Source organism: Nelusetta ayraudi, unplaced genomic scaffold, assembly GCF_046127955.1.
Source record: "Nelusetta ayraudi isolate G7.1 ecotype Tasmania unplaced genomic scaffold, CSIRO-AGI_Nayr_v1 ptg000042l, whole genome shotgun sequence".
NCBI classification, from domain to species: domain Eukaryota; kingdom Metazoa; phylum Chordata; class Actinopteri; order Tetraodontiformes; family Monacanthidae; genus Nelusetta; species Nelusetta ayraudi.
Genome location: NW_027466092.1, coordinates 16,971,807 through 16,983,081, shown reverse-complemented (window position 1 = coordinate 16,983,081; position 11,275 = coordinate 16,971,807). Strand labels below are relative to the sequence as shown.

At 44.1% G+C, this 11,275-nt stretch overlaps 1 protein-coding gene across 2 annotated transcripts; it reads left to right on the top strand.

Annotated features, from left to right (window-relative positions):
* Positions 1 to 2,352: 2,352 nt before the first annotated feature.
* On the top strand, positions 2,353 to 8,931 carry gpr142 (G protein-coupled receptor 142). 2 transcript variants are annotated; one of them, XM_076035012.1, is made up of 3 exons: positions 2,353 to 2,501; positions 5,842 to 6,004; positions 7,340 to 8,931. In XM_076035012.1, exons 1-3 carry the CDS (start codon positions 2,496 to 2,498, stop codon positions 8,386 to 8,388), a joined length of 1,218 nt encoding a protein of 405 aa, XP_075891127.1. In that variant the 5' UTR covers positions 2,353 to 2,495; the 3' UTR covers positions 8,389 to 8,931. The 2 variants fall into 2 exon arrangements, with proteins under 2 accessions (XP_075891127.1, XP_075891128.1); XM_076035013.1 differs by lacking the exon at positions 2,353 to 2,501 and adding an exon at positions 3,108 to 3,167.
* The last annotated feature ends 2,344 nt before the right edge of the window (positions 8,932 to 11,275 follow it).

Below are 11,275 nucleotides of genomic sequence, written 5' to 3'. Positions count from 1 at the left end.
CATTTCTGCAGCTTCCAAACATGTTTTCGTAGTGTTTTGTTAATTTGGGAAGGGTGAAGATGGGCAGTAGGAAGTCATCTAGACTCTCAATTACTAGATTAACAATGGCGTGTTTAACTATTTTTGCCTTCACACTACATCGGAGTCCAACAACAGCAGACACGGTCGTGTTGATTATCTCACATTGATAAGACAGTAATACACGTCAGGAAGATTACAGTCGGGGCCTCCTCCTTCATTTGCCTCAGTGTCAGATTCCCAATAAACCTGTGTGATTAGTGCGCATCAAATATCTTAACTCACCTTTGAGGCTTCAGACAAGTCTGCGGTGAAAGTCGTCAGCAGATACTTTCACAGCATTCGCCAACAGAAAATAAATCAGTTGTTTAGCCACATCAGTTACAACAAGACATCAGCCTAAAATCTCATTGATGCATTTCAAACGGAGTAGATTTTGTTTGAAATGATGTTTCAGGGCAGCACTGTCGCTTCACAGCAAGGAGGTTGTGTGTGTATAGTTGTATGTGTTTGTGTCTTTCTATGTGGCCCTGCAATAAACTGGCGACTTGTCCAGTTTTAGAGTGTCACCCTGCCTTCGCCCGATGACAGCTGGGAGAGGCTCCCCGAGGCCCCCACAACCCTTAGTGCAGGAGAAAGCAGGTGTAGTGGATGGATAGATGAATGGATTAAATGTATCTTATTAAACAAACAATAAACATAATATCAAAATATTGATAGAGATTTTTTTAACCTTCAATCTGGATTTTTCTTCAAAGCAAAAAAAATAAAAAAAAAATAACAAGGAGCTATTACCCACTTCATTATTTAAATACAAATTAAAGTGTTTACTTCAGCATCTTTCCTCCAGGAATTTGTTTTAGCGTCTTCCTTCCGGGAATTTAAAATCTGCCGTCACTGATGAAGAACATCAATCCGCTGCGCCGTGTTCATGCAGCTGAGAACATTGCTGATCAGCAGGATTCTTATTCATCCATAATGATCCTGATCAATAAGCAGTCACGTCTGGGTGAGACTGTCTGTTTGGTCTTCATTATTTGCTCCCTGCTAACAAACACAGATGCGCACGCGCGCACACGCAGACGCCCCCGCTAGCCTGTCAAATGAAGACATGTGACCCCCTGCACCTGCAGGGATGAAAAGGTTAACATGGATGCAGGCTCACGTAGTCCTCTGGCTCTGCTGCACTAATGAGCTGTTTGCTTTGGAGCTCTGTTGTCACTTTAAGAGTCTGCAGCCCAGAGACACGTCGCCCCCGATGGTTCGACTGAATCAGGGACACATTTGTCAAGCGCAAAGACAACAAGAACCACGGGTCCGTGTCAGTAATCGTGTTAGTTTTAACTGCACTGATGAATATAAAAAGGACATTAGGATGCTAGTGCGCCGACGAGGGATTGGCTGCTCTCACGTCACAGGAGTCAAAATGTAAGTCGGAGTTGAGCTGAAAATGACTTCGAGTCTTCACATTTTCTTTCTGTCAAACCAACACAACAAATAGGATGTTTTCTGTTTCACATGTCCAACTTAGAAAAAGGACAGGTCAGTGTCTTCAAAGGTTGAGAGAACCTTCATTCAGGCAAGACTTATTAATTGTTGGTTGAGTCATAAAGTGAGATCAAAGCTTCAGACTGGAGCAACTGACACATGACTTGTGTCACCATCCAGTGATGAGCTTTCTTTCTTCTTTGCTCTTCTTTGGATGAGTAAATGATGTCCGGTTTCAATAAAACTGATCCTAACTGCTCTGTCACAACTAAACCCAGGCCTCAGTTCTCGCCTCTTTTCCCTCTAAAGGAAGCTGATTGGTCAGGTCACACTCTAACCGGTTGAAAACAGTCAGATCACTCACTCAGTGCAGGAATAGACCTCAAACACTGTCTTTGTTGAAACATATGACAGCGACAAAACAATAGAAAAATTGCTCTTTGAAACGCTGTAACTGCTTCTGAAGTTTTGCAAACATTAGCACAGCTGCACAGCTGCACAGCTGCTCATTCACTCTGCATTTGACTACAATAATTTCTTTTTGTATGTTTTTTTTATTTTTTCCCAATTTGTCATTATCAAGAGTGTGTTGATACGGCCACACATCTTCCTCTCAAACACATTTGTTTGCTTTGTCTCTGTTCCAGCTTTGGATCTCGGCCCAACACAACATCTCATCTTTTTATTTACTAATATAATATTTTTTTTGTCCATATTTAAATAATCGTTCTCTTCCTGCGACTCTCTCTCTGGCTCTCTCTCTCTGGCTCTCTCTCTCTGGCTCTCTCTCTCTATCCATTTTTCTGTCTCCTCCCCTTCACCTTTTTGCAGCCCTCTCACTGGCTGCAGTGTCAGACTGACTGCCTGGGCTCCACCACTCCTCCTCTTCCTCCTCCTCCAGCTGCTCTTCCTCTCGCTCCTGTCATCCTTTTCAGCCAGCACACAGTGGACTGGACCCCTGACTGAGGTCCGGCTGTAAGCCAGCTGGAATGAAGGTAAGACAAGAGCCTCTTGGTGGGAACTTCATTTTTCTGTGATGGGGGTTATTTTTGGGAAGTTCGGCCTGGATCGTCTCACTTTGATTGCTCCAGAATTGACTTTTAACAAATTATGGAATCCTTGAGTTTTGCCAGGCACAGACAATTCGACACTGTATGGGGTCTGAAACATGTCATGCCATGTGTCACAGCTACGCTCTTCTACTCTGAAGTTTTAACTGAGAAGCGCTGAGATGTTTTTGAGAAACTCACATTTTTTTCCCTTTGAACTCTCTGCATCTTCACAGAATGCCTCCTGCACGGCGTTGGCTGCCTTCCAATGCTGTTGTTTCAGGTGCACCGTCTGCTGATGAATAATTAAGAGGGCTCAGTGAAGCAGAGAGGCACCCGTTCAGCTTTTCAGCCCCTGCAGATTCTACGGGCCGCTGGTGGCCCTTCATCTGCTCAGGAGGAGCATTCCAGCGACGTTGGAGACGATGTCTCGGCTTCAGCTCTGCAAGTCCACGTTCTGCAGAGAGGCGCACTCAGACTCGTACAAGTCATCACTGGGCTCTTGTAAAAGAAGAAATTCATGAGGCTGTTCTGAAGAGGGGGCCGCTCTGGCGACGGGTCTGCACTGGAAGCAAGAGCTTCTCAACAAAGTGTCTGCAGAGTTCTTGGCCGGTCAGTACACTCGGTTCGTGTCCGGTTCTTTCATAGAAGTCGTCATCAGCTTTGTGTGTTCAGGGACGGGTCTCACAAGGATGGAGTTCCATCAGTGTCGGAGCCACCGAACACCTGATTTTATAATTTAGCTCTTATCATTTCTAATACAGTTAGAGGAGCCACTATGAAATCAAATATTTCTAATTTGTGAATGTGAATATTCACTTTCATTTTTTTTCAGGAGATATTCTAAATATCTAAATTATATATTAGGATTATGTTTTCCAAACACAAACCTCTTATTCATTTAACAGTAAAAGTAATTCAAATTCAAATTCAAAATTCAAAATTTCCGAGGATTAACTCATTGAGATGCATTATTTCATTTCTAAGGGGGTCCTTATGAGACAAAAAGCATTGGAATGCATAATGCAAAGAAAATTACAATCAAAAAAGACCTAAATAACAAAGCTAATAAATCAAAGCAAGACAAAAAACAACCAAGAAACCAAAAAAATTAATAAAGAATACAAAGGTAAGGTATATGAACGTAAACCCTGTTGCATTGTCAAACACTGTGTATTATGCATGTCTACACGAACACAGTGTGAAGTGAATTGCCATGATGTATAATAGCCTCTCCAAAGCCCCCTGTGGGAGCTCAGTGTCTATTAATACTCAATAGGAAATCCTATATGTTCACCTACCGCGTCCTCACGTCACAGAGGACGTCCCAATAAAACAAGAGTCAATAAAATATGAGGGTTTTTTTTATTGACAAACAAGAAGCAGCAAAAATATATTCAGTAGAATTCTGTTTAAAATCCTGTGTTCAAAAGCTGTGGACTAACATTCAAAGATTATTTAAACTCAAAGGCTGATCTTATATTATTATATTATTTCATTTTTATCCACATAGAAGGTTTTAGAACTTTTCATGTTGACTCTTTTTCTGGGCTGACTTTTCAACTTAAATCACGTTTCATCGTGTGTCTCTTCAGTTAATTGTGGCACTGTTGAATAAATATATATAGTATTATAGTCAGCCACACTTGATTCCACTTCTTACTGTGAATCTCAGAATCTGAACTCACTCTTTTTCCAAATAAATATCCCACTGCAAAAATGTAAATAAATTCCACATAAGTCAGCTTGCTGCTGTAAAAATGAAAATGAAAAGATTGATAAAGGTAATAACCGACGGATATTCCAGGTTGGCTTTCATAGATAAAGCGCCTACAAATAAACTCCAAATCGGTTTCTAGCTGTGTTGTTTATCCACTTCCTGCCTCTGCTCTTCCACTATGACCTTAATTACACCATAAGTCTGCCCTCCAATCTGCTGCTTTACGGCACTGATGGTGAATTGAGACATTCGATGCTGCTGTATTTTATGATCAAAGCCCTGATACGGACCATAAACTCTTCACGTCATGCAGATAGCAGCGAGGGAGTTTTTGGCACTAAAAAGCATTTAAAAATGGTCGAATTCCCCCTCAGCTTCAGGCATCCTCTTGTTTTTAAGGTTTACTGCTCGACAGATATGACGGGTAAGAATGGGAAGGGTTGGTGGTGGGGGGGACTCTCAGGTGAATGTGAAAGGGAGTAATGGCCAGGGGGAGGAGGGAGCAAAGGGTGACAGAGGTCATTGGTCCATCTGTTGTTGTGAAGCTGCAGTTCAATCAAATGTGTCTAAAGTCAGCAAGCTTCTGTTTACACAGTTTTCCTGTCAAAAACACAAGTGACAATTACCCGTGATTTATTAAGAAAATAAGTTTTATACTCACTGATTTCTTTATATTGGGTCTGTGCCTCAGCACTATCACCTATTTTCCCATTCTCGAAACCCGTTATCATTGGTACAAAATCATCATTGTTTGACCAAAAAAAACATCAAACTTGTTTTACGTTGCCGTATCAACCAACAATTACATTAAACATTATTATTGTGGTCTTATTATGTATATAAAGCAGGTCCTGACTAGCTCTCCAATGACAGATATAATGATAATCCTGCACAAAACAAAAAGGTTATGGGGCAATTGGCAAAGAAGTACCTGCAACTCATTTCCCATTGACTTTGATTATAGTCAAACTAGCTTCCACTTCGTCTTGCTAAGTCTCAGAGACACGGCCATTGATGCTGCCGCCTCATTTCTATGTTACCAAACAGCGGTTAAAAAAAAAAGAAGAAGAAGAAGAAAAGAAAAGAAAAAAATATATAACCCAAATGCCACAATAGCAAAAAACTAAAACCATATTATAAAATACATTTTGTGAATATCAAATATTGTTTTTAGAAACAAGGATGTGGTCTCAGAAACAGGGGATTTATTATTTTTATTTCCTCATCTTTTTCACATGGTTTTTGCCTGCTGAGCTGGGAAATTGGATCAGGCTAGATTACACTTGCAATGTCCAAAGTAGAAAATGTTCTGCAGATGAAGCAATAAAAACTTTTACAAATTGTATCTGCTAAACATCAACCTCAGCCCGACCCCAACTCCACCCTGGGTTTTAAAAGTGAATCTTCAGCCTCATCTGTCTTGTTGCACTTCTTTACATGTTCGTGTGCAGCCTATAGAACTATTTTATCTTAAATCCACAGAAATAATTATTTAAGAATGATCTAAACTGAACTAAACTAATCTATCTATCTATCTATCTATCTATCTATCTATCTATCCATCAGGTGACGCACAATTGCACAAAGGTCATGATCGAGTGGCCCAATGTGACGGTGTCCAGCCACCAGGATGCGGGACTGACACCCGAGGAACTGCAGAAGTCTAAATGCATCTTGGGCTTCATCCCAGTCGTCTACTACAGCGCCTTGCTCTGTGTGGGAGTGCCAGGTATGCTGCAGCCAAAACACTAGTGCAAGGATACAATGCATCTGCCTCTTGGTGGGCTGTCAGTTCACGGTAATATGGAGTCCAGTTCATGGAGGCACATGGTTTTTCAACACCACAGTACAAGCGATTAGAAGGTCGAGGCCATGACTGCACTCAAAGGTCCAGTGTGTACAATTTGGTCTGATTTATGATTTTTATATTGGTAAAAGCTTAATATACTGCACGTAAATATATTCATTAAAAGTGTACACTCAAAGTACAATAAAAGTCATTTTGTTTTCCAACCCATAGAAGAGTTTTCATATACACACAAGAATAAACATAAATAGACCGAGAGTCTTGTTCCAAGTTAGCTGCCATCTCGCACCGCCATAATTCAAAGGAAGCTTGGTGTGGACAATCCTGCCTGTCTGACAGCGTGTAGTACTTAGAGTGAACACTTGCATCCTCAAATAAACCAATGAAGAAGAAGGTGGACAAGGTGTGCATGTTTGTGTGCATATGCCACTGTAGTTCACTGGCAAGCTTGGAAGAGGGAGGGTGAGCGAATGAGCAATGCAATCTAAAATCTGACCACTAGATGGTAGAATTTTACACACTGTACCTTTAAAGTGTCAGAGAAACCACGATAGCAGTTGACAGAAAACTTGTTACAAAATGACTATTAAGTGGTTAAAATGTATCCTTTGGCCATGGATGGCATAATTCAACCGCATGGACAAATTTTTCTCATTTTTTCTCTTTTTTCAATTGCGTTCAAAAATCACCAAGGTAAAGGCCAGGAAACTCTGTTTTGGTAGAACCCCCTCACAAAATATTGAACAGAATTACCCAATTAAATCCAAGTGTATGTGTATTGATCTTTAGCTGGCCAATCGACCTGCTAGCTGTCGTTCTGACAGGCACCTTAGCACCATTCTCATTACACGGCTCGTTCCTATTGATCCAGAGGGGATAAACAAAGGAGTCCCATCACTTAATTATCCCCAAAGGTAAAAATGAAGACTGGAGTTTGTGAGGCAGTAGTAGGAGAGAAAAGGAGAGACAGTTAGCTAGGGGGTGCTAGAAGAAAACGTCAGGTACTAGAGGGACTCATAAGAAAAAAATGCAATCCATGCCAAGAGGAGGCGGGCCCAAATATCAAAAGATCAATAGAAAATAGTTTTTTCTCTTCAAACAAACGATGGCCTTGTTGGCAGCCAAAAAACTTAGCACACAAAAAAAGTATCTACAAAGCGCACAATGACGACAGTTAAAGCTGTACCGCAACATTGCACAACATTAGCAATGTCTCAACAAAATTTACTGGAGAAATGTTCCTCGTGCGTGTTTCAGTCAACATCCTGACGGCGGTGGCCCTGACCCGCCTCGCCTGCCGCACCAAGAAGACCCTCTACTACTACCTGCTGGCGGTGACGGGCTCCGACATCCTCTCGCAGCTCTTCATCATCTTTGTGGGCTTCCTGCTGGAGACGGCCGTCTTCCACCGCGAGGTCCCCGCGCTCCTCCTGCGTTCGGTCAGCGCCGCCGAGTTCGCCGCCAACCACGCCTCCATCTGGTCCACCGTGCCGCTCACCGTCGACCGCTACGTGGCGCTGTGCCACCCGCTGCTCCACCGGCAGATCAGCTACCCGGCCCGGGCGCGCCGGATCATTGCGGCGGTGATGGCGCTGGCGCTGGCCTCCGGCGTGCCCTTCTTCTGGTGGTCGGACATGTGGAGGAACAGCCACCCGCCCACCAGGCTGGACACCGTCCTCATCTGGACACACATCACCATCATCTACTTCCTGCCCTGCAGCATCTTCCTGGTGCTCAACTCCCTCATCATCCGCACGCTGCGGGCGCGGCGCCGCCCCGACCACGATGACCGCCGGCCCAGGTCGGCGCCGCCGGGCCGCATGGGCAAGACCACGGCCATGCTGCTGGCCGTCACCTCCGTCTTCTCGGTGCTTTGGGCCCCCCGCACCGTGGTGCTCATCTACCACCTGTACGTGGCGTCGGTGCACCGCGACTGGCGCATCCACCTGGCGTACGACCTGTCCAACATGCTGGCCATGCTCAACACCGCCGTCAACTTCTTCCTCTACTGCTTCGTCAGCAAGCCCTTCCGGGGCACCGTGCGGGACATCCTGCTGCTCAGGGCCGGGCCGCTCTACTCGGGCCGCGGCCTGCCGGAGCAGCAGCAGCACAACAACAACGCCTCCCTGTCGTCCCTGTACAACACCAAGCGCTCCCAGCGAGACTCCACCCCAGCTTCACCGCAGAGGGCCGTCGCCAGGCACACAAGCCTGATACAAGTGCAGCTCTGCCCGCGGGACACGGCTGCGGCGTCGGGGTCGGGGGTTGCTTCCGCGTTGTGCGGCCCCACAGAGGGCGAGCAGTAGCGTCACTTCCCACCATACGTCTGTGACTTATGTGATGCATCATGGACGCATCAGCCAATCAGAACGAGCCGGGAGACGGCAGCGCGCTGGGAATGAACTCTTTTCTGGGGATTTTCTGGCCTTTATAATTTTTTTGAAAAATTAAAAGTCTGTGACTTAAAATCTGCATGAGAAAGATTTATTATGAACCGCGTTTCAGGTTCCAGTTGTCCTGTCAGTTGTTTTACAGGCGTTTATTTTTGTATTGCAGCCTATTGGCCGCAAAGGTTTTTTTTGGGGGGCTGCAGTACCTGAAGTGGCCACTGGAAAAAACCTCACTGAACCAACTTATGGCCAGTCCGTTATCTGGTTCTTATATAATACATCCATGCACATCTGTGATGGCAGGAGTGTGTTGTTTTGAAATTAAAAACCGAGAGTGAATTTATTTCCTTGTGCAGACAATGTCCTGTTTTCCATAAAGGGCAGTGAAGTCACAAACTGTTATTTCTCATCGTTGCAAGAAAAAAAAGAATGTTTTCTCTGTGGTGATAATGCATATTTTTAGTGAATTGTAATAAAAAAAGCATTTTGCTTGTTTAAACTCTCTTTAATCACCTTCGGAGGGTGACGTCAGATCTCTGCCTAAGCAGCTTCAGTTTCATCACACTGTCGAGCTCGGCCAACAAAACCACGGTCGTAGCTGCCAAATGCAATGGGCTTTTTAAAGACACACAAGCGGAAGGAGGTCTAAATGAAGAGAAACAGCCAACACCTTCACCCCCCGCTCTGCAAACAGCCCGTGTCACCAGCAGGGTCTCCTCATAGGCTGAACAAATAGGGAGTCAGCAGGCACTTTGCCGCAGCAAGATTTGTTTGGTCAGTTTGTCACTTCAAACAGTTGATGCATAACAACGAAAACACCTTAAACAAGCGTCAAAGGCTGCTTTTAAAAAAGGGGGGTGGAGGGTGGTCATATCTGTTGGTCTCAGCGCAGATGTTGAATATGCTGTATTTCCGACACAACTGGATACTTAAACAGGCAGTGAAGGCGTCCTCGCCCCCAAGTGGCTGGCCAAAATCAGAGTTGTAAGCTCCTTCCCCTGCCGTTGAACAATATACCTCTACGGTGGGGAAAGATACTAAACATATTTCTGTCTCTGTTTAGGGACAGCAGAACAGGGATCCCACCAAAACCAGGCAGCACATGCAGCAGTTAGATACGAAATAACATGTTATTATTAGCTTTCATTAGCTTAAATGCACTACTGTACTGCACAATAAGTGTATTTATTTTTTAGTTACTTCTTATACTACTACTTTTGCGAACATTATGAGTGGCTTCCGGTCACCTGCCCTCTGTGGCTGCTTCTATTCAGGGGCCACCAGGTGGAAAGAAAGAGAGCGCCACACAGAGTGAACAAGTGTTTGCCATCAGATAAAACTGTCTGCATACAGGAAACAGATTTCACTGACAGCTCCAGGAAGTCACCAAACTGCTAAGTGCTCTTCCTAGAAACTTCCAAATGCCTCCTCCCAAATAGAAAAACATGGGAACATTGGTCGTCTATTTAATTGACCAGATTTGAGATATTATATTATATTAGTCAGTTGGGAAACAGGAAGAAGTGGGCCTCGGGGCCAGGATCGAGACTGAGGCTGTGTCTCAACTCAGGTTCTGCATCCTTCGAAGCATGCATTTGAAGGCCAGTTGCGTCATAGCACTGTGCGAAGGCTTGTCCCAATTCCCAAAAATCCAAATGCGCCCTTGAAATGCGCCCTACATTTAGCCCAAATATTTAGTTTTTAACGTGGGGTTTTTACTTATTTGAACGTCCAACGCCATCGTTGGATGGCGAACCAATGGTTAGCTTGATGCTATGAAAACGTCACTTCCGGGGTTGGCCAGCAGGAGGGAACGGCGGTGACGCAACCAGGAAATACGCCGAAGGCTAGACCGTCCCATGCGGTTACCGGGGAGGCAGGTTTGGATTCGTTCTCGGCCGGGTCCTTTAGAGGACGCTTCCTTCCGACGGAGGATGCTTCCTTCGAAGGATGCAGACCCTGAATTGAGACACAGCCTGAGTTACACTTTGGTGGCCAGCTCCACTTAATTCTCTTTGAATGCTCGAAAGGTTGCTAGCCTAGCATCTGCAACTGTACGCTACCGAGGGAAGATCTGAGATTGAGAAGTGACCACTTGCATAAAAAATATTGACTGACTTCTGCACTAGTGCAAGTGTAAGTAAGTAAGCCACCTAAAAAGTACATGTATAAACATTATGTTCAAATCTCTTGTTGACAGTCATTTTTATTTTTTTGCACATGTAAGTTCTGTGTAAACTAACCCACTTAGCATGCCTGATTAATTAACAGACGGGTGCCTCCTTCATTCCTCCGTTCTGACTGTAAGCAGAACTATCTTTTTTTTTTTTTTAATGTGTCTTCTTTCTCATTTATCAGATTGCATAAATGAGCCAGAATATTTATGTGAATGAAAGTCATTAGTTTGCCCTTGTAGAATGAAGGAATCCTAGTGTTCCTCAGGGGTTTTGGCTCACATGACAGATGATGATAGAGCGTGGTAATGAAGGTCAAAACAGGCCATTTGCAGCCATGATTCAGGAACTGGGTGGGTGAAGAAGGAAGAGGAAACTGTTGGATCAGCTCTCACAGCCAGTTGATAAAGCGCAGGAACATGGATGGGGTGGGGAAGCTGGGGTCTTAATCATTGACCAAGACCTCAAACAGACTGGTTTTTGTGGCTACAACTCAAAGGCAACAGTAAATAAATACAGTAGACCAATAAATAGGCAGTTTATTAATAATGTTTGCATTTATTCTTCTTAAACCATGAACAAGAAATTTTGGACAACCAGCAAAACATCAAATCATAATCAAAATTTCA